The sequence below is a fragment of the Prunus dulcis genome, chromosome 5 (assembly GCF_902201215.1).
Source record: "Prunus dulcis chromosome 5, ALMONDv2, whole genome shotgun sequence".
NCBI lineage: Eukaryota > Viridiplantae > Streptophyta > Magnoliopsida > Rosales > Rosaceae > Prunus > Prunus dulcis.
Genome location: NC_047654.1, coordinates 3,414,465 through 3,437,076, shown reverse-complemented (window position 1 = coordinate 3,437,076; position 22,612 = coordinate 3,414,465). Strand labels below are relative to the sequence as shown.

At 36.5% G+C, this 22,612-nt stretch overlaps 3 protein-coding genes across 3 annotated transcripts; 2 read left to right on the top strand and 1 right to left on the bottom strand.

The window, feature by feature from the left end:
• The first annotated feature begins 7,194 nt into the window (after positions 1–7,194).
• Positions 7,195–8,758, top strand: LOC117629396. The gene is made up of 3 exons (XM_034361972.1): positions 7,195–7,701; positions 7,803–7,975; positions 8,381–8,758. Exons 1-3 carry the CDS (start codon positions 7,282–7,284, stop codon positions 8,499–8,501), a joined length of 714 nt encoding a protein of 237 aa, XP_034217863.1. The 5' UTR covers positions 7,195–7,281; the 3' UTR covers positions 8,502–8,758.
• A 5,873-nt stretch (positions 8,759–14,631) lies between these two features.
• LOC117627113 (RNA-binding protein 34) lies at positions 14,632–18,221 on the top strand. The gene is made up of 6 exons (XM_034359039.1): positions 14,632–15,536; positions 15,649–15,707; positions 16,093–16,162; positions 16,275–16,400; positions 16,515–16,643; positions 17,467–18,221. The coding sequence occupies exons 1-6, from the start codon at positions 14,733–14,735 to the stop codon at positions 17,929–17,931; spliced, it is 1,653 nt and encodes a 550-aa protein (XP_034214930.1). The 5' UTR covers positions 14,632–14,732; the 3' UTR covers positions 17,932–18,221.
• A 669-nt stretch (positions 18,222–18,890) lies between these two features.
• Positions 18,891–21,876, bottom strand: LOC117627115 (uncharacterized membrane protein At4g09580). Its single transcript, XM_034359040.1, has 4 exons — positions 21,429–21,876; positions 20,233–20,503; positions 19,984–20,154; positions 18,891–19,487 (listed from the first exon to the last, which is right to left on the bottom strand). The coding sequence occupies exons 1-4, from the start codon at positions 21,638–21,640 to the stop codon at positions 19,362–19,364; spliced, it is 780 nt and encodes a 259-aa protein (XP_034214931.1). The 5' UTR covers positions 21,641–21,876; the 3' UTR covers positions 18,891–19,361.
• Between the last annotated feature and the right edge of the window lie 736 nt (positions 21,877–22,612).

Sequence of the window (22,612 nt, the reverse complement as noted above, 5' to 3'; positions counted from 1 at the left end):
GTGGTGATAATTTTTGGGGAACTCTCACTTCCCTTGCAGAGATCCAGTGGCTGCTTGTTGATGGTTTTGGGTGAGTGTGGCTTTGGGTTAAATAAAAAATTATTTTTATTAGTTTTTTAATTTTTTAATTAATTAAATAAACATATTTTTATTCAAGTCCCAATCCTAGTCCAGCATTATACCAAACGCTGGACAAGCCTTATTAAGTTTAATCCAAGCCAAGTCAATCCATGACAGTATTTAAGCTTAGTCCATGCCAAGACAGTTCTGCATAACAAACGACCCCTAAGAGTTCATTCTCTCCTTAGATTTAGGAGCTCATAGAGGTCTCTCTATTTCAGGAGCTGGATATGGAGCATGGTTGGAGGTGAGCTTTTTACTTCCTCCCTAAATTTTATTTAAGGAGGTGGTTTAGGGAGTCCATTGTGGATACTCTTATATACATGGAGATAGAGAGTAAACAATAGGGGTAGCTAGCCTGTTTGAGTCCAATAGGGTGGGGAATGGGTCCGGTTGGTATTGCGTGAGGTAATAAACGGGTTAAAATGCCCAACCTGAATACAACTTGTTAATTAAATGAGTCAGGAATGTCCAATCCGAACAAGACTAGATTCCGAGCTTCTACATTTAGTATCGGTGCATTTATACGTATCTAAAGAAATCTTAACCATTTAATTAATTTTATGGTTAAGATATTCGAGAAATTATAGAATGATACGGTACTATTATAATAGCGTATAGTACTCCCACTCAAATATGGCCATGTGTCCATTTTATAAAATAAATAACTTATTATTTTACAGCTAGACTTTTTACTTTATTAATTCTTAACTTTTGAAATAAAATTAGAAAAAAGAAAACTTAAACGAACCAATTTTTAATTGTCAAGACTACTCCATTTCATCATCATCAATACCGGTTTAATCCTCCTTACCCTAAAACCCGGTCTACAATTAGTATAAGGGGTGAAGATAGTGGAAGAAGAGGGTGGCTGTCATAGCAGGTTGTTGGGTTAGGAGATAGGTGGCTGTTAATAAATTCTTTATTTTTCTTTTTTCTTTTTTAAGTTTTATTTTTCTAATTTTATTTCAAAAGTTAAGAATTAAACTAAAACGTCGAGCTGTGAAATAATAATTAATTTCTTTTCTAAAATGGACATGTGGCTGTATTTGAATGGGAATACTATACGGTAGTACCACGTCAGCGTATAATACTCCTACTCAGATAGGTGGTTGTTAGGAAATTTTATTTTTATTTTTAAGTTTTTATTTTTCTAATTTTATTTCAAAAGTTAAGAATTAAACTAAAAAGTCCAGCTGTGAAATAATAATTAATATATTTTCTAAAATGGACATGTGGCTGTATTCGAATGGGAGTACTATACGGTAGTACCACGTCAGCATATAGTACTCCTACTCAGATAGGTGGCTGTTAGGAAATTTTTATTTTTATTTTTATTTTTCTAATTTTATTTCAAAAGTTAAGAATTAAACTAAAAAGTCCAGCTGTGAAACAATAATTAATTTCTTTTCTAAAATGGACATGTGGCTATATTTGAATATGAGTACTATACACTGACGTGGTACTACCGTATCATTCTATAATTTCTCCTAATATTCAACCACGTTAGCAAAATTGTATTAAATTGAAAACTCACCTTATGTATTATGTATTGTATCAATTACCCACATGTGTATCCTCAATTGTCTTCACCTTTCAAATGCCATTGCTCCGGCCACTCCACCCCATCCTCTCCTCCCTCGTCACCCACATATCTTCCCTTCAACATCTTCCATTGTCTCCAGATCACGTATCAACCTCCCCACCCAAAAAAATATACTATCTGAACCAAACTATATGAACAACTAAAATCTTGAGGCCATTGAATGGCATTTGTTTGTGGGTCTCCATTGGGGTGAGAATGCTAGGTCCGAAATTTTCATATTTTCCATCTAATCCTCATTTGCAGGAAAATTTGAATTAACTATTCTTTAACCCAACTATGAAGAATTTGTGAAAACTTAAATATTCAATTGGATATTGGACTTGAGAAGATATAGAAGAATTTATCTGAAACAGTCCTTCATGATTAAAACATAATTAATTTCAAATCTCACATCTTAGAGGGGAAATTGTGTACATGCCGTTGATTTTATTCAAATCTTTGGAGAAAAACAAGTAATATCTCAGGAGCACCTACAAAACCTTCATTGTCGATTGTGCAATTAGCAATGGCCAACTTGCCGTTGTCCACCGCTATTCACCAGAATCACTATATGATAGGGGGTGATTGATACAATACATAAGGTGAGTTTTTAACTTAATACAATTTTACTAATGTGGTTTAATTTTAGCCATAAAATTAATCAAATGGTTAAGATTTCTTTAAATGCGTATAAATGCACTGATGCTAAATGTAGATGTTTGGGATCCCGTATAACCTGTTTGCTAAACCACTAGATCGAATGGGTTAACTGTGTACGTCAACTGTATATTTAGGTTAAATAGTTTTTGTTTAAGTTACTAAATTAATTACTGGTTAGATATAGATTGCCGACGTATCTAATATATTAGCATGATAAGATAAGCACTTGAAATAATTAAATCATGTGTTGCCAAAGACCCTGGCTGAAGCCGACGAACGAGCAATTACCGGCTATCATAATCTGCCATTGTCAAAGAAAAAAGACACTCATAATTAAATTGATGCTTATCATAATCTGGGAGACTTTTTCAAGCAAAAACGAAAAGATAAACCACTTGAGAAAAAGAAGATTAGATTGATTTTGACATGTACCATTAAAAAGTCGACCAATCTTCCTTGTCTTTTTCTTGAGATGATATAACAGATAAGGTGCATTTGTTTTTGCTTTAATTCGAACTCACATCACAGGATGTGAATAAAGTTAGCTTAATGTCAAAAATATCATGAAGGAAAAACTGGTAGAACTCAAACGTGCCTGTTTTACCTAGTGGCTAACCACATGAACTATTTGCACAGCGGCAAGCCAACATTTTCTGTGGGTATTTTACTAAATACAGGCGAATATTTTCGCCCGTTTGTCCTCATTGTCCTTGTCAACTGACAAACTGAGTGTCGAGGTTTGTTTGCGCGTGACTATCCAAATCATGGTTGAAAAATGAGGGATTAACTTCTAGGTTAATTTTTCCAATCAAAAAGTCTCTTCAAATTGTATATGTAAACACCTTTGTCGACAGTCACTTTGCTCTTGTCACTTTTCAAATTGTATATGACTTGTTAGATACTTTTATCGTTCATTTTTACATTTTCAATTGCATTCTAAAAAATAAAATACTTTCTAAATCTTAGATATAACAAAGCTCAACGATACAAGTGAATTTCATTCATATATCATAAAACATAAACCTAATATGAAAGGACATAATGAACCTTACCTCTCAAAATGTTATTTCAGACTTATCAAAGGTTTGCTGCTTTTTTTTTTTTTTTTTTAAACAAAAGTTATATTATACACTAAATTAACCTAATTTATAGAGAGGGAGATTTGAATTTGGATGAAGGGGGAGGAGCTCATTGCCCTGACGATCTAACCTGAAAGGGTTTACTACTTAGAATTGCTACATCTGTCTTTAGAGCATCTCTAAGGGAAGAGGCAAAAGAATAGGCAAACCTCATTTGCTTTGCCTCATCAGCATTTTCATGCTCAAAGAGAAGAGGCAAATGGGTAGGCAAAACTTACCTACTCTCCTCAACAAGGCAATATTGACTACTTCAAACTAAAGAGGTATATCAAGCCCCATTTTTTTTTAATAATAAAATATCATCTTCACTCTCTTATCTACTTCAATCTTACTAAATAAATAAAAAATTTGTTGATAAGAAGTTTGTGAGGATAAATTCCTAACTATTCTGTTAAACTTGCTTTATTTTATTCCACTTTATTCGACCTTTTCATAGCATAAATTCTTAACTTTTTTACCAAGTTAAGATATGATTTTATGCACACAAAAAAAAATTTAAAATAGAGATTTAGCAACATTTTTGGAGAGCCAAAAAAATATTTTGATCATTGGATTTCTCTCCTTTTTTTTTTTTTTTTTTCAATGATTGGATTTCTCTCATTGAAATTATTATTATTATTATTATAATTACTAAAAGTTCCTTGTAAGCCTGCTATGCCGATTCATCCATTTCTTTCTAAAAGATCTATAAAAATAAACAAAATATCTTTCGGAGGCCACAACTGCACATTACCCTTTTTATCTTGTGGGCAGGGGCGGAGGCAAGTAGGGACCAGTGCAGTCACTGGCCCCCACTCAACTTTTTTTCTTTCTTTTAAAATGTAATATGTATTGCTATTATTGAATAATCTATATTAATTAATATGTTTATTTTATCACGTGGGCCAGCAGCCAAATCCTATTTTCCTTTCCACCAAGCTCCACTTTCCTTTCCTTTTTCCAAAGGTTTATGGCTCTTATTATTATATATTTACCCTTTTACAAAAATTGATAAAATCCTAACCATTTTTCTCCTTTCTTGGAGATACACAAGCAGCAAAGCAGACTTTCTCAATGCACTGCCTGTGAGTTTTTCTCTCAAACTCCATATTAAACTATCAAGTTTTAATTAGGTTAACTTATTCAATATCAAGTTTTAATCAGGTTAATTTATTCAATTAAAGTTTTTTTAGTAGTTCTCTTTTTTATTTTTTTCTTTATTTATTTATTTTTAGTTCATAAAATTTTGATTTTTTTTCTTTTTATTGATTTTAATTGATCTTTCAATTTATGTATAAATGATTGCTTCGTTGCATATATTGAGAGAGACATTTCCAATAGTATAGATGACGAGGTTGTTATGCAACGATTTAAAAATATGAAAACTCGTCAAGAACAATGATGATTGTAATGAATACACAATATGATTTTTGATGTTTTGGTATGTCTTGTGAGTTCAAATTTTTTATTGTTTATATTTTGTGAGAGGCACCCACACACATGAAATTCTGGCTTCACCACTGCTTGTGGGGTATGGTGTTCCACCACCATTTCCCCCACACACAAGAATTTGATCATTGCTCAACTCTCAAAGGTTAGAACTCAAAAGCAAAGGCGATGTTTGAAATTTAACTTTTAAAATGTGTAATTTACAAGGTCACCAATAAAAAATCCATATGGGCAAGGGGTTGTAACTCCGTGGTTAAAAGTATTTAATTATGCATCTGATGTCTTAGGTCCGATTTTTCCATCTTTCAATATATATTGTATAAAAAATAAAAATTAGTACATCCATATAGTTGAATATTAAAATGGATCATAAAATGATATAAAAAAAACTTACACGTTGAAGTTAATGTAAATAACATAATTTGCAACTAAACCCACAATGTGATAAAAAGCATAATGTGCCATATGATTTAGAATCATTATTAGCATGAAAATCACTATTTCATACTTTTGGAGTTTCTCTTAGTGTTCGGCTTTAACCAGAATCATCATGTTTTCTTAGGAATTGAGGTATAGTATAGCACGCGTAGCATTGTACCAAATTAGGGGAAATTATCACATGATGTCACATGGGACCATAACTCCACGGGAAGTATAAACGTCGGGCAGGCAGGCCCTGCCCTACCCCGAACTTACATTGGATGTGGATGGGAGTGAAGAGCAGTGTTGCAGTGTAATCGGCATGAGTGGGTTCTGACCCAAAAAATAAAAAGGAATGAGTAGGGAAGAAAATAACAAAAGAGACAGAAAAATAAAGGGCAGAGGGGGGATGGATCCCTATTTCTTGCAGAGGGAGGAATTTTTCACACATACATCATTAAGGTTTTATCGAGTTCGAACCACAACTACTGATCTGCAAATCAAAATTATTTTTTTGCAAGAATAGACTCTGTTGCATTTTTAACTTTTTAATTATCTTTTAATTTTAATAAATTTGAGAAAGTGTCTTTTTAATTTAGTGGTTTGTCTCTTACTTACAGCATGGCCCAGGGGATGGGAACACAGAAATTAGGCCAAACCATATGCGGCCAAACCGTTTGCGGCCACCCATTCCTAACGTGGTATTTCAGTTACTTCTCATTATAGAGGTGGACAATCTAGGATGGCGTCCCTGTCTCTGTCCCATTGCCATTGGGATCTCATCGATTATAAATCAATGGATGGTTTACTTTGTTTCTCTTAATACATAGTAAATTGGCATAAATTAGTTCTTGGTTAAGTGATACTTATATTCGTAATATTCGAACATGTTTGAGTTACGAATTTTCCTTTCACATTTTAACATAAATCTGTTTTTCGAAATTGAGCTTTAAGTGATTGAAGTTTCTTGCACATAAGCAGTTCATGGTATAGATAGGTATAGATTGTGACACTATTTAATCAAAATCTCCTTGTATGCAAATTGCAATGGATGATACCTATCACTTCCAACCTTGTAACGTTGCTTAGAACATACGCTTGTGCCTTGAAAAATGTCGTCGTATGTTTCTATCAACCATATTTGGCAATTTAAAGGTAGTTCTCATGGAAAGGCACCATTAGAATTAACAAAATACACTCGATGTCTGCTTGAGCCTCAAGGTCAAGATTAGGACAAAACATTAGCACATTTTTTTCTTCTGAATTAATTTATCGGCTCGATGAAATGGCAAATCGATGAATTTTTCTTGTTTGAGGCAAGATGTAGACCAAATCTATCGCAATAGGAAAGTAAGCAATTTGAGAGTCAAATATATTTTCTTTCACTAATTGCCTCAGTAAATATAGCGATTAACTTGAGAATCAAAAAGAAAATAAACCAACAAATTTTAACTTTTAAACTGCTACAAACACCAAATTGCTACATTACTAAATTGTAGTATTATTTGATAACGTAATGGATTTGATTCATCTGCTTAGATTTTCAACACGGCATATCGTTTGAGTAAGCTGTTTGGACAAGAAAAAAAGGGTTTAAGCGGAACACAGTCCGTACAAAATGGGACCCACAAGATTTGTCCCGACACCTGCACTAGGCACTTAACACCGCTTTTAGTTTCGTTCATTACCCGATCACGCTCTTCCCGCCTATTCCATCGGAGTTGCCTACTCACTAGCCACCCTCACGTGCACCACCACACGTGTCCTCATCTCGTAGGACCCCAAGTCAACTCCGTCAGCGCATCCAACGGCGCAAGACGAACTATATATACGCCTTCTCACGGGCCTCCACCCAAAAGCAGAAATTATAAACTCTCACTTTGCTCAACACTGGAAAAGTAAGCAAAACAAAAGCTTCATTAAGCAGTTATGGAAGCTGTAATGATCCGAACCAGTTCGATTTCGGCCCAGTCGCCGGCCGTGCCCGGTTCGCCCAGAGTGTCCCTCTCCCGAAACGACTCGCTGTCCAGCGTTTTCTCCGGCCCGAGGAGCACCGTCGGATCTCCAAGGATCTCTCTTCATCTCGACGTCAATCATCGGAGAGATAAAATGATCCGGAGAGCTCGGTCGGAGAGCGACATTCTCCGATCGGAGAACGATTTTGCCGCGAAATCGCCCGCTTTTCCAGCGGAGAAGCTGCGGTTTCCCGGCGGAGATCGTGGAGTCAACGCTTTGTCGACAGTCGACGAAGGCGAGCAGAAAAAGCTCGGAGATTATTATCAAGAAATGCTAAAGTCAAATCCCGATGACCCTCTGCTTCTGAGAAACTACGGAAAATTCTTGCATGAGGTAATTAATTAAATTAATTATAGTTTTGCTTTTGTGGTAAAAAAAATTAGCGAGGAAATGAAATTTGACTTTCGATTTTATGTGAAATTGGATGACTGAAGGTGGAGAAGGATGTGGCGGGAGCTGAAGAGTGCTATTGCAGAGCCATATTGGCGAGCCCTGGAGATGGCGACTTGTTGTCGCTGTACGCGAAGCTGATCTGGGAGACGCACAGAGACGAGGAGAGAGCCAAGTCTTACTTTGATCAGGCCGTTTCTGCTTCCCCTGACGATTGGTATGTTATTTTTATCTATCTTTGCTTGGTTGTTAAAAATATACAAGTTACATGAAAACGCGGGTTTGCCCTGTTGGGCAAGGTAGTGGGCCCATACCGTTGCACCCAAGTTCGAGTCTAGAATCTTACTTTTATTTAAAAAAAAAACAGAAAAGAAAATAGAACTTTTGAGGTTTAATTTGATGTTTGTAACATTACTCGTTTTTGCATAGCCGAGTTTGATTGAACAAAGTGCAAGAAATTTTGTTCGATTTCGTAACTTTTTTCTTTTTGTTGAACGTAGTTTTCTTGTCAACCAAACATATATCACTACTTATTCCCATGATCAGACTGGAAACTCAAAATTAAAATTACAAGTCAATACTCTTCTTAATATATAACTATATTATGAATGTGCATATGCAGCATGGTGTTGGGGGCCTTCGCTAGCTTCATGTGGGAAGCAGAGGAAGATGAAGAGGAGAATGAAGAAATCAACCCAAACGTTCAAGTTTCAGCAGCGCCAGCTCTGGTTCATGCCTTTTAGCAGAAAAATACTTCGTATGAAATCGCTACCGAATTTGTCACACGCCAAGGTAGATCGGGAAAAGAGTTCATGAGAAAAGGCTTTAACTAATTAACCTCAACATCAAGAAATAAAAAGCCATGTTAATTATATAGAATGTAGCTAGCTATGAGATAAAAGAGGTTCCATGCTATTTTTCTCTGTGTTTATTTCATTTGCTTGTCTGCTTTCTTTCCTTGTAAATTTTTTACCTAATCTAATCGCCCTTTTATGCATCTCATCAAATGTGTACAAATATATATTCGTACATTATCTTCCTCTATGGTGAAGACACTGCCATACTTAAAAAATAAAAATAAAAAATAAAAAATTCTTGAATAATGTTCACATCAATGAATATATGATATTGTTTCAAATCTGCTGTGAATATATGATATCAATGAAGAGGGCAAAAGTCCAACCAAGAAGGACACGCATGAAAATTGCTGTAAATGTAGTAGTTGCTGCTCGTGACTTATATAGCGCACACGCATGAAAATCTGCTGTAAATATTGTTTGAATTTTCTAAACCCAATAGAAGGACCAAACGGGGCATATGAATCTAATTAATTTACATACCTTGCTTAGAGACTGCAAGATTGAACTAGATGTGGATGCTAGTATGCTTAATTGTGTTTTTCTTGAGTCACCCTGATCAACTGCTGGAAATCCAAACTGAACATGAGTCAATTACAATTACTACAATTGATGCCAGTAATTGCTCGGAGAGTAAGGGGTTTGTAGCTCAAGGCATTTACTCTTGCACCAAGGTCTTAAATTCGATTCCCCCCTCTCTACTAATATCAAAAAAGAAAAAGAAAAAAATAGGACCTCAAGGGTTACCTATCAAATGAGAAAACGAACATGAATGACAAATAAAACACTATGCAGTATACTTAGATTGCATTAAACATAAATAGTATGCATATGTACCAAACCAAAGGTTATAAAGCTAATAATACACATCAACCAGGAAGGCAAAAACCTAGAAACCAAAATCTATAAATCACTCTTATTGGCTTCTTATCTTATTTGCATCTTAATGTGTATTATAACAAGCATGCCATGACCAAGTATTTTCTTTCTTTTCCATGCTTGGAAGTATAAAGCTGAGGTTTCTTGAGTTCTTGTATCAATTAAGCAAGACACAACAGTTTTATTGATTAGAACATTACATCGAAAGTATATTGGCCAAAATTTGCATTGTGAATTGATGCATGTTGGAGTTTAAATGAAATACATGAATTTGAGTTTCACATTCAAATTAAATAATTAAATAAATCCATTTTATTTCAAAATACTCTTTTTAACAGTTGCAAGTTGTAACCTTTTCTGAAAAGGTTTCAAAGGCCTATTTAAATTAGAATAGCCCCAAAGTTTTGCAGATAAGCATTAAGATGCACATACATTCATATTCTTGAAGTGAGGGAAATATAAAAGTTCGCTAAATTCTAAGTGCTAGGCCTTAGATGCACATAAATTGAATCCTAAGAGGCAATCACCTATAGAACTTCAAGCAAAAAAAATAGGTAAATTACTTTCTTTAAGACATTACACGAATCTGCAAGCCTCTATCTCATATACAAGTCAGTGTATTTGATTACATTTTTTTTATAATGTATTTCATATTTATCTGTTAATATAATACTATTGTTAAATGCATTTGATTAAATTTATGTTAAATATATATTATTTAATTAGTCAATGATAGAATGTTTTTCCAACAGTGCGGACAAGAATCACTGATAGAATGAGTTGATTCATTAGAAAACTTATTTTTGCCCTTTATGACTCTTTGAACTTTTGGATATGTTAGTGGGTTAAATATTTTTTAACATGTACCATACATATAATCAAATAACTGAAATTATTAATTATTAATCAATCTTTAATATAAAATTCTTACGAAGGATTTTTAGTCCATTAATAAGGCCCAACATTATTGCGCTGTGAAAATAAATGCTGTCAAATTTATTGTGAGATAAATCAACTGTGAGAGAAAGTAGTTTGGCGTCTGATAAACTTTTTTGTTATATGTGCTGTTTGTACAATATTTAGTTTCAGAGTGTTTAGCAAATTTTTTAGGTGTTTGGTAAAGGAAAAAACACTTTCACTTTTATATGAAACGCAAAAGGTAGACACCACGTCTAGGGTTTAAGAAGGAAGAACTCTTTCTCTTTGCTGAGAACCAACCCTTCCTAAGCTAGGGGAGGTGGCCACTGCCCCTCCTCCCCTCTGTGACAGGACCCGACCCAATTTCCGCTTTGGAATCCGAGCCGAATCCTGTGCGTGTCCGACACCTGGCGAATGTCGGCACGAATGACCTTTTTACCCTTCTCTTTTCAAATTCTTTTTAAAACTTCCCTTAGACTTCTGCCGAAAATTCGGCAGAGTCTCCCCTGTATTTTGACCAAACCCAAAGTCTTCCACCTGTCAAACAGTCTCAAATAACACACCAACAGGTCTCAACTCCAGTTTCTCATGTTCAACAAGATATCAGAGCATTTCTATACAAATTTACAGAATTACAAGAAATTTACAACGAGATCCTACACTCTGGTGGTGGGGCGGAAGCTGGGAAGATGGCCCGAGTGGTTTCCTTCGTACTTCTACGGCCTGGGGGTGAAAAACAAGGTTAAAATTGTGAGTGGACAAAAATAATGTTCGTGAAAACAATTTAGAATATAATAACCCCTGTTTGAAATACATAGGGATATAAAAGCTATGATTTGATCATAATCAAATTCGAGACATTCAAATAAACATAGATAAATATAATTATATAAATGCTCACATAACTGAACAAAGATATATCGGTATAACACATGAATGAGTATCGAAGGTACTGATATAAATGAGTGAAACAATAACTGTATTAAAAAGCTTAAAAATCCTTTAAAACTGCCACCTAATTGTACCCCTGTAATAACCGTCAATTCCCTGGCAGGTCTCGGGCGTCACGCAGGCTACCCGAGCCGCAAACTGGCGAAATCAGGGGACTATGATCAGCCTGATCTGCCGGCGGGTCCTCGATGACACCAAGTCAGCTCGAGTCGCTCAGGCAGGATGCAGGGGACCGTAGTCAGCCTGATCCGCAATCCTGGCAGGTCTCGGGGACACAGAGTCAGCCGAGCCGCAATTCTGGCAGGTCTCGGGACACCAAGTCTGCCGAGCCGCAAATCCTGGCACTCACGGTCCGAGCGTCCCCGAAACTCGTGAGGCAAAGTCAAGTGCACTGACATAAGCTGAAATCGGACTGGATGTCCGTAGACATCGGTCCAACCCTGGGTAATCACCAAATAGAGGGTGGGTACATGGTGGTCTAAAACAACTATCTCTGATAAAACCTGATACCCTCTGTACTTTGGTAATTCTGAGCTAAACTACTATTTTTGGCTCAAAAACCTCAAATCTGTTGCTTGACTAATTTTTATAAAAATAAAGATATTTTCACAATAAAATTCATGCCATAACACTTATTCAAGATCAAATAGAAAATATAATTATAAAATCTTTTAAGAAAGAAAAGTCCACTCACAACTGGTCCGAGCTAGCTGGACCCTTCGAAGGTCCCTCCTGTGGGTTAGCCGGACTTCTGGTGCCTCACTCGATTGATTTGATGAAGAATTGAGGGAGAACGAAGGTGATGAAGTTTGGATGAAATCCGGCGAAAAATCGCCAGTTTTCGGCCGATTTGCGGCGGTCCAAGGCCAGCGACGGGTCGAGGGAGGAAGGCGGCGACGAGGCGGACCGAACGGCACCAACGGCGGAGGTCGCCGTGCCCTGTGGCGGCGACAGACTGAAACTGAAACAGGGGAGGGGGGGCGGCGTCGAGCGCGGGAGAGGAGAGAGAGAGAGAGGAGAGAGAACTGAGGAGAGAGAAGGGAGAGAGAGAGATAAAAATTTGACTTTTCCAAATTACCGTTTTGCCCTTCGCGGTAATTTGATCGTATCTTCTTCATTACAACTCCAATTCGGGTCTACTCCATGTCTACAGACTCGTTTCGCCGTGCTCTACGCAACGGCGAAAGCGGAATTCCCAAATTCTTTCTCGATCAAAAAGTCAAATTTCTCCCATTAAAATATGCGAGGGCAAAATCGTCTTTTGGTTAGAATAAAGAAATCTTAATTTTTAGATATTTTGGTTTGGGTTCTTACACTCTGCCCATCTTCTCCCTTCCTTTCCTCCTCTCCCCTTCTTCTTCTCCCATCTTTTCCCTACCTCTCATCCTCTCTCCATCTCTTTCTACTTTCTTGGGGGCTTTTGCTGGCCCCTATCTCCCCTTCATCTTCTCCTCTTCCTCTCTTCCCCATATATACTTGGATCTTGGGTTAGCCTTGATCTTTTTGGATATAGGTCTGTTTATGTGTTTTTTTTTTTGTTTGGTTGTTTTTGTAGTGTTCTAGGTGGCTGGTGTTGTCTCTATATCGGTAGCGGTGATAGTAGTGACCCTAGATTGGGTCTTTCTTCTAAGAGTTGGAATACCTAGTGGCTGATGTTTTGTCTCTGTTTCAACGATGGCGGCTGCAATGACGCTGATGGCAGTTGTTGGGATGTGATGGTGTGCCCTTGAGAGGTCTTGTCTTTGATCTCCTGTTTTGGTTGTCATTTTGTTTCTCCTTCTGTTGTTTTGACCCTTGTTGTTTTTCTCATCTATGTGCCGTCTGAAGAACTATGTTTGGCCATAGGAGGTTTTCTTTTGTCATGCTCTAAGTTGAGTAGTGTGCTGCTTTGGGGTCCTCTTCGCTATCATTTCTTTGTTCTTCCTCCGTGTGCTCTCTTGTGTCCCTGACCCTTGGTGTGCTTTGCAGTTCGTGTGCTGGTCAAAAGACTATGAGTTTTCTCATAACAGGCTTCTTTTGACAGTTAGGTTGCGTTGCAATTCGCTCTTTTGGGTCTAGTTGTGGTTTTATTTATTTATTTTTTTTGCAGTGGTCTTTTGTGGCCTAAGTCGGACTGTCCTGTTAGTCTATGACATGTGTGGTACTCTTTCCTAACATGAAGTTTGTCCCATGTGGTTTTCCTATGAAGGTTATAACGAGGCCATTGTATTCGTGTCGGTCTTTGTATGTCTTTTATGTTGTATAGATGAAGTCTTCTTCTTAAAAAAATAGCATGACCCAAAAAAAAAAAAAAAAGAACAATACAAAAGAAAATAATAGGTATACAAGCGAATTACAAAGCAAACAAACTAGCCACAACTCATCGAAATACAAACAAAACTAAGCCAATCCAATCCCCTATATAGGCTAAGCAGAAATACAACAATAACATATAACATCTCTCTGTGTCTTGCTATTTTCTTCTTGTTCGTTTGTTATTGTTTTGGTTCTACAATGTGATAGTTTCGTATATCAACAATAGTCACTTCGTGAACTTAATCAAAATGCTTGAACTCATTAACAATTTGAAAAGCAAAACAAAATTGAAGCTGCTAAAATTAATTTCATGGTTTAGGATCAGTTTGAGTTGTACGATAAACCCAAATCAATGAGAAGCTTTTCTATCCTAATTGAGAAGAATGAAATTGACAAGAAAAATTAACCTAATATGTCTCTTACCTAATTCTTGTGGCTTCTAGAGAGTGCTTCAACGATCTAACAAGAAACTAATTGAGAAAAAAAAAAAACCTAATATGTCTCTTACCTGATTCTTGTGGCTTCTAGAGAGTGCTTCAATGATCCAACAAGAAAAATTGAAGGAAAATAATGAGAAGAGTATCTTTGGATTGAGGAACATGGAAGTGAAGGCGTGAAGACGAACGATGGGAAGTAGAAGAATGCGAAGAAAGAGACGCGAGCATGAAACATATGGGGTTATTTTTGGAATTTTGAAATTTTCATTAAACTCTAGCGCCTCTGAGCTTTCCCTAATTGCTTTCTCTCACATCAATTATTCATAATAAGCGATTTTTTTATTTATTTCTTACCAAACATGATGGGTTTTCAAAATTATTAAAATAATCACTTATGCCCCAAATAAGCAATACCAAACAGAAACCAAGCCATCAACTGCCGTTGTTATTTTCAGGCCTTGGGCCAGCCAACTCGACCCGGCCCACTCTTTTGTAACCACTTTCAAACTTCCTAGTCCCCTCCGGATCCCTGGAAAATACTAGGGTTTCAAATCCCTCTCTCTCTCTCTCTCTCTCTCTCTCTCTACGCTTAAAAAACCTACTGTCTTTGATTTCCCGAATTCATTCAGACCAAATAATGGGTAGGAAGAAACCCAAGGAGCCAGAAAGCGACGCCGTTTCAGCTCACCCAGACATTTTCAAGACCCTATTCGGCGACGCCACTAGCGACGACGCCGTCCCTTCCATATTCTCTGAAAGCAACCCGTTCAGGAGGACGAACCAGGAACCCGGGTTAGGGTTTGTTGCTCCTTCAGTTGAAGCTGCGGAAAACGTTAACCATGGTGATTCTGAGAACAGTGGTGATGACGGTGAGGTGAAAAAGAGGAAGAGAAGGAAAGAGAAGAAAGCTTCTGGTTTAGTTAATGAAGAAGCTTCAGAGACTCCTTTGGAGGGCAAGAAAGTCAAGAAAAAGAAACTGCAAGAAACACCCAATTTGGAAAAACCTAATTTGGGTTATGAGTTAAATGGGGTATCAAAGAAGGGCAACGGTGAAGCCTCCAACTTGGGAGAACGCCCAAATATGGGTGTTGAAACAAAAGGCGGTGATGGAATGAGTGCGGTGAAGAAGATGGATGGGAAGAAGAGGAAAAGAGATGAGCTTGAGAGGGAATACGAGGCAAAGAAGTATGGTGTGAAGGAGAGCGAGGATGTTGGAGACAAGGATGTGGGTGCAAAAGTTGTTGGGGAGAAGAGGAAGATGGTGGATAATCCAGCTGATATGCTGGTTTCAAATGAAGGTTTCGACGATGAGAGTAAGCTTTTGAGGACTGTTTTTGTTGGGAATTTGCCCTTGAAAGTCAAGAAGAAGGTTTTGATCAAGGAGTTCAGTAAATTTGGAGAGGTGGAGTCTGTAAGGATTCGTTCTGTGCCAATCTTGGATGTGAGTGTTTTAGCTTTGAATATTTTGAGTTCTAAGACTTGTTTTTTGCAGAGTCACAATACAAATTTCTTGTTATGATTTTTGATTTCTACATTTGATGGCTTTTGTTCAGACCAAAAAACCTAGAAAGGGAGCAATACTTACGAATCAAATCCATGATAAAGCTGACAGGTAATGATTTCAGATCACTTGATTGTTTTACTGTTTTAGGAAATAATTGTTGGGTATATATATATATATATATAAACGTTTAAGAGCACATAGATTCTCTTTTCAGTTACTGTCTGATTTTGGGTGTGATGTACCGGTTTTAGGTTTCTATGATAATCTATCATATAGCTCAAACATCAAGTTACACTGGAAAATTGGCTTCCTGTCAATAACCAATACGTTTAGGTTGTTAGGGATGTATATTTAGTGTACTTTAAGTTGTTTGCATAAAATTTTCAAAATACGTATAAGGATATAGTGTTTTGATACATGTTAGGATTGCGAAGAAAGTTTCATATTTAAGTTATTTATGAGTGACTTTGAACTAACACATTTTGTGTTGCAGTGTTAATGGCTACATTGTTTTCAGAACAGAGGAATCTGCACAGGCTTCTTTGTCCCATAACATGGCTGTGGTATGATTTCTAATAAAGTTGGGTGATTATTTTCATTCTCCATAAGATATCACTTACAATCAAGATGAAGTCGTTTGTTTTGTGCCTTGACTTGTTATGCACGTTGATGTAGGTCGAAGGACATCATATCCGTGTTGACAGGGCATGCCCACCTCGTAAGAAGCTGAAGGGGGAGAGTGCTGCTGTATATGATCACACAAGAACTGTTTTTGTGGGTAACCTTCCATTTGATGTGAAGGTGATTATCTCTTCTAGGGTTTTTTATATTATTATTTGGAATGTTTCCAAATTTTCAATTATTGTTGCCTACCTTAGTTGTAATATGTGCTTATCATTTTCATTTCTTTTTCAGGATGAAGAAGTTTATCAGTTGTTTTGTGGTATTAACAATATGGAATCCAACGTTGAAGCTATTCGCATAATCAGGGATCCTAACTATGGTATCGGAAAGGGCATTGCTTATGTTTTGTTTAGAACAAGGGTATGCAATTTTCACCAACATTTATCAATTATGCTCTATTATTTCTTCATAACCATGTTATGCCTTTCGAATTCAGATATGTGATTGTTTAATTACTTCTGTTTGTTTCCATTTTGGGATGGTTCTGTTCCTTTCTAGTGACAGCCTCACGGGGACGCTGATAGGATCCCAGATTGTCTTGTGGAACATATGTGAATTCGTTGTCTTTCGACCTTTTGTTTTTTGTTTTTTTTAGGAAGTCTTTCAACCCTAAAATTATGCATATGGGCCACTGAGTATATAATGTGGTTAACAAAACAAAATAGTTGTCATTATCAATTTTGTAAGGGGAATAGATTTGGCACTCCAAATCTCACCTCCTACTCTCCTCTACCACTGACACATGAGGAGTGCACGAGATATTTAAGGGTGACGTTTGAGTGCCAAAATCACCACCCTTCTTTAGTTATGGCATCTTGGCCGCTAAGTGTCTGCTGCCTCAATCTGTATTTTGGTTTCTCTTTATATTAAAGTTGGACTGAGGATGGAAATATGAACTTGTTACCGGGTAATTTCTGGAACTGTATGATTTATATTTTTTTCAGAACATTCTTGTATCATGAATGTTTCTTTTTAAAACTCTTCTTTGGTATCAAATTAGTTCTACATACATGCATAGTTGACTAGACTAAATAGATTATTGTTTGAGATAGAGTGCCATCATCATGTAAACTCTGTAGCTAAATTTTTATATGTTGTATTTTCTTGAGAGCCCACCTATTTTTCAATTTGTGTTATCGAATACAGAATATCTTATGAGTTGTCTGTGTATTTGGGCACCCAGGAAGCTGCAAATTTGGTTGTTAAGAAGCGAAACTTGAAGCTTGGGGATCGGGAGCTCAGGCTCTCTCATGCAAAACCGGATTCTACCCCGTCCAAGAGAAAGAATCCCTCATCTGGATTGAAAGCTAATTCCCCAGCCAAAAAGCTGGCAGTGGGTTCAAGGACCCCAGATTTTAACAAGGTGGGTTCAAAGGCTACTAAGTCCTACCAGGGCCTGCGTGCAGGTAAGCCTGGTGTCCAAAAGAAATTTCATTCAAAAAGCAGTAGACAAGATACGTTCGAATCAAGATCTCTGAGTGGAGTGAAGCCGAAAGAACGTAAAGACAAACGACCATCTGTTGCTGCCAGAAAAGCTAAAGCATCATTCAAAGGTGGTGCTGCAAAACAAACAGGTATAAAGCGTAAGATGGATAGCCGAACTCCAGAGAGCTCCCAGCAGAAGAAGAAATTCAAGAAATATAGGTAGGAGCACACAATTAATGTCCATTGGCAATTGACCTGATAAAGGCACCTCCAGTTCTGTGCTAATAGAATTATGAAATGTGTACCCTGTCCAATTTCATGTACAAGTCATTATATTGTTTCATTTCGTCAAATAATTTTTATAAGTTAATTTCCGTCAGATGGTTCCCAGAATCTCGATTATAATGATCTACAGATCTATTCTCTGTTTGGATTCCAAAAATGCGGTTTTGGGTCCTCCTAGTTTGGTTCATAATTTCAATTGTGGTAAGTAGTGAGTTCAAATTGATGTAATCAATCCCTCTATTTTCCTTTACAATTTCAAGACTTGATTGCTAACTAAGTAAACTTATAAGATCAAATTATCAGAATGGAAACTAAGATGAGCAAAACTTACACGTTTTGTTCTTGTATTACCAATCTTTGGTGCACTAACACGTTACACGTCCTTGGATCTTGACATTGCTTTCTGTACGAAGATGAGAAAGGTGCAAAAATAACAATAATGAGATTATAGGATCAGACTAGCTCTCAACTCTCTGCCTCCACTCACAATTGCTTGTTTTGAGCACCCACCTGCATAAACATTTTTGTTGTTTAGTTCTTTAATTACAAATGATATTCCAAACTAATCTAATGTATGAAGATATTGGAACTTGAGTTAAGTGCGAAAGGACAAGCACATTGCTTTGGGTTAGGTGCTTTGGCTTATTGACCTAACCCACAGATGCCTCGGTGCAAATATGTTGGTCCATAAGAAACTTGCATTGCAAAATTGAGATTCTTGAATTGTAGAGAAACAGTGTTTTTTAGTTCTGCAATTCTTAGCTTCCATGCCAAGCAATTCCAGATGCCATAGTTACTGACAGCTTCAAACTTGAACTAAATGGCTGAGGCAAATTAAGCAACAAGGAATCATTAAGAACAAATACTTAGCGTATTAGGTAAGTAGGTGAGGCGAAATTGAGAAATTGCAAACCCTGTGGATTGATTGTCTTAAAGAAATTTCATACTGACGTTTTAGTGGTCAATTTGATGAAACACAATACTACTGTTAAGTTGGGACTTCCAATTCAACACTAGAACTGAGATAAGCTCAGAACTTGACTAGACTGCCTTTACAATTTTCCTGCCTTTACAATTTTCCTGCCAATGATATACATGCCCTATGAAATTGGAGATATTCTTGATACTGAAAATGAAGTTACATTACACATTTACACCCAACCCCACCAACCAATGCAGTAAACCATGACAGTCCAAAAATTTCATCCAAGCACACGCCTTCAGCATATAATCTTATCCAATGGAGATCCAACAAAGGCAGTAATCTTCAAATGCGGACAGATGCTAACTGTACAGAGGTGATACCCAAATGACTGCAAACTGAACAAGGGCCTCATGTACACCAAGCAAAGTTCAGCAAGTGAGACGCTATGATTTGCTCTTGCTCACTAACGTGGGAGTAACTGAGACAACTCCAATGAAGAACAAGGTGGCTATTGAGTTGAAATCGTAGAGATCCCCAAGAGATCGCAACTCTCCAAGAGCTAATCCAGCCTGAGGGCAAAAACAGAGTCAGAGATACATAGGCATAACCAGTAACACAGAGTACATTATGAACGCCAGAGAACTCAGATAAATCACCAATACAATTGTCCTTTATAGATTAGGCCGAACTATCACCACCTTAACATGCTGGTGGCATGTGGCAGGTGGTTTGAGCTCCAACCACTTCATGAAATGAACCAAAATAAAAACCATTCTCCAAAATTAGAAAACTAACTTTGCTAAAGACAATTTTATCTTTATATGCATGAGCAAACAATGCAGATTGAGATAACCGAAGATGAAGGTATAATGATCTTTCTCTATGCAAATAATAATAATCATGATTCATATCTGTTTTTGCATAGTAATTTTTATTTTGGGTCATTTGAGCATAGAACCCTTCAGGATTTGAGTAAAGTTGTGATAATGCCTTCTGATGTTCGGAGACCACAATTGAACTTCAAAATTGAACTCAAAAATTTTCATAGAAGGGAAAGATCCATACCCTGACAGTGACATAAGCAGCTGGTATCAGACCAATTATGGTTGCCAGGAAGAAAATATGATAGGGTACATCCACTATTGGTGAAGCAAGATTAATAAAAGTGTTTGGCAAGGTCGGAGTCAATCGTAGAAACAACATGTAGTTTAAAAGTCCATCTCTTCTTTTAGCCACCTGGAAGAAAAAATAAATGGCTGATTCCTATTTTTTATGTTAAGTATCAATGAAAGATATGGAGACATTTAAATTTACCTGGTTTTGGAAAAACTGTAGCTTGTCAGGCCAAAGAGAGAAGACAATGGGCCTCCCTATCAGCTTTGACAAAAAATAACAAGAAGATGCACCAGCAGTGGCATTGAACACCACCAAAGCTACGCCTTTGAAAACCCCAAAAAGGGAACCAGCAAGCAAGGACATGAATACAGTACCAGGGATCATGAAAGTCTGCATAAATATATAAACCATGCAGTACCCCAACAAAACCTGAGCAGTGTAGTCACTTGTGTAGTCCTCAAGGTGAACTCTACCCAGAAGAAGACAATGAAACAATAAATAAATAAAACTGACAAATACTATGAAACTAATATTCCACAATCTCTCTCTAAATGAAGAACATATAGCAGGGACAAAACACAATACATCATTCGTCAAACTAGGGGAGTAGATTTGCTATAACAAACCAAGTTCATAGTGCTAATGATGTTACAGCTATGTCTTTCAAAATACTCAAGCAATAAAATTATCAAACCTAAATTAAAATTATACCACAAGAATCTCGTTTCACCTGTCTACCAAGTGAAATGGCTTTAAATGGTTATAACAATAAATAAAGGACATTAGCATTATTTTCCCTCATTGAGTCTACACAAATCACTCCCAACCCTCCTACTACAGCATCTTTAGGTCACACTAATGCACTAATTCATATTAGGCATTTGTGCCACAACCCATAACTAATATTACAGCAACATGATGTTGCATAAAGTTTCACAGAAGAAGAATAAGGTCCGAATCTAAACTTGCTTAGACCAATACCAGTTGTACTAAAATAAAGACCTATTATCTTATTAGGAAACAACAATCTATGTATTATTTTCAACTCTTGAAAAGTGATTTGTCAAAATAGAATGCTTCAATTATTTAGCTAGAAGATAGATCCTCACAAAAAGATCACGCTTATTGGTTTTGCTTTGGAAAGAGAAAAATAGCTCTCAAAGCTAAAAATCCATAATTTACTATACAACTAACAGAGCTCTGATGCAGAAAACTGCTTATACCAATAAAACAGAGGGAAAAAAAAAAAGCCTAGATTGGAATTGCATGAGAAAACCACAAATTTCCCATCAATTTTGTTCCTTTTCTCTAAGCTCCAGAACATTGAAAATTGAATCTTTTATGGGCAATTTATGATATATCTAAAACAAAAGACAGGAAATTGGGACAAGTACCTGAGGATTTGAAGCTCTTGGAGGCTACGAGGGAGCTTGAGAAAGCTATAATCCGATGTGGGCATGGTTAGGTAAACGACCAGAAGGCCAACCACGAAGCCCAATAGGACCGTGGAAGCCACAGTCATCTCCCAGAAGCTCAATGGGAACTTACTGATAGATCCCACTCCCCCAACAACCTTCACATCTCCATTGTCTTCTCTCTTCTCCATCTCTCTCTAAATTTTCCTTCTTTTTCTTAAAATTTTCTTTCTTTCTGCAATTTTCTAGGGAAAAGTTAGAGAGAAACAGAAAGAGATGGAAAACCAAAGGAACCCCTTTTCTCTTCTTCTCTCCTTATGTTTCACAATCTAACTTCTCTCTCCTCTATTTTTTGGTTTCTTTTCTTAGCAGAAAGAGGAAGAGAGAGACAGAACAAAGCATATTCGCTAGTTTCTAAACCGACTAAATTCTTCGGAAAAAAAAAAAAAAGAATATTGGGAAAAATAAAAATAAGTTAATTATCTTTTTACTTATTTTGATTTTGTAATGCATGTCGTATTATATGTCGTCCTCCGCGTTTTACTTTATTAGCAACCGAATAAGGCCAAACCTCCTATCCCAGTCTCACATATCCCCTTGTTCTTCTTTTGGCTTTATAAATTTTTTTATTGGTTTTTTTATTATTATTTTTTCTTTCTTTTGGCGTTATCTTAAAATAAACTTTGTAATTACTTTCAAACTTTTCAATTTGTTTTGAACTATGTCTTTTGTGATATAGTTATAAAAAAAAATTGGTGTATGAAAGAAAATAATTTACATGGGAGAGATGTTGATAGTATCATCAACTTGGACAAACCATATCCTAATCAAATTAAATTGATGCAAGAATTGTTATGTTATTTGATACCTCCAAATTTTTAGCGATAAGTTCATTTCAGCATGATATATTATACAATTATCCATATAAAATCTATTTGGAGGGAAAATTCCAAAATTAGTCACTTGTTATTTTTAATTGGTTTTAGAAATGGGGGACTTATAAATAAATCCAAAGTGAGACAACTATTTATAAAGATGGACAAAATTAAAGTGATTGGACAATAATGCCCTTATCTATTTCTAGATTTCCTAACGGATCCTCTAGCCGTATGAAACCGAAATATTTCTTCTTTTCATATGTTGCTTGTACTGCCGTATGGAGC

What these genes read in the sequence shown, in the direction of transcription:
- LOC117627115 (XM_034359040.1), bottom strand. Translation starts at nt 21,640, where the DNA reads ATGGAGAAGAGAGAAGACAATGGAGATGTGAAGGTTGTTGGGGGAGTG. An exon ending in CAAGAGCTTCAAATCCTCAG is followed by an intron (nt 20,504 to 21,428) that starts GTACTTGTCCCA and finishes TCTTCTGGGTAG; the next exon opens with AGTTCACCTTGAGGACTACA. An exon ending in CTGCTTATGTCACTGTCAGG is followed by an intron (nt 19,488 to 19,983) that starts GTATGGATCTTT and finishes TTTTGCCCTCAG; the next exon opens with GCTGGATTAGCTCTTGGAGA.
- LOC117627113 (XM_034359039.1), top strand. Translation starts at nt 14,733, where the DNA reads ATGGGTAGGAAGAAACCCAAGGAGCCAGAAAGCGACGCCGTTTCAGCT. An exon ending in GTTCTGTGCCAATCTTGGAT is followed by an intron (nt 15,537 to 15,648) that starts GTGAGTGTTTTA and finishes GCTTTTGTTCAG; the next exon opens with ACCAAAAAACCTAGAAAGGG. An exon ending in ATCCATGATAAAGCTGACAG is followed by an intron (nt 15,708 to 16,092) that starts GTAATGATTTCA and finishes TTTGTGTTGCAG; the next exon opens with TGTTAATGGCTACATTGTTT.
- LOC117629396 (XM_034361972.1), top strand. Translation starts at nt 7,282, where the DNA reads ATGGAAGCTGTAATGATCCGAACCAGTTCGATTTCGGCCCAGTCGCCG. An exon ending in ACGGAAAATTCTTGCATGAG is followed by an intron (nt 7,702 to 7,802) that starts GTAATTAATTAA and finishes GGATGACTGAAG; the next exon opens with GTGGAGAAGGATGTGGCGGG. An exon ending in TCTGCTTCCCCTGACGATTG is followed by an intron (nt 7,976 to 8,380) that starts GTATGTTATTTT and finishes GTGCATATGCAG; the next exon opens with CATGGTGTTGGGGGCCTTCG.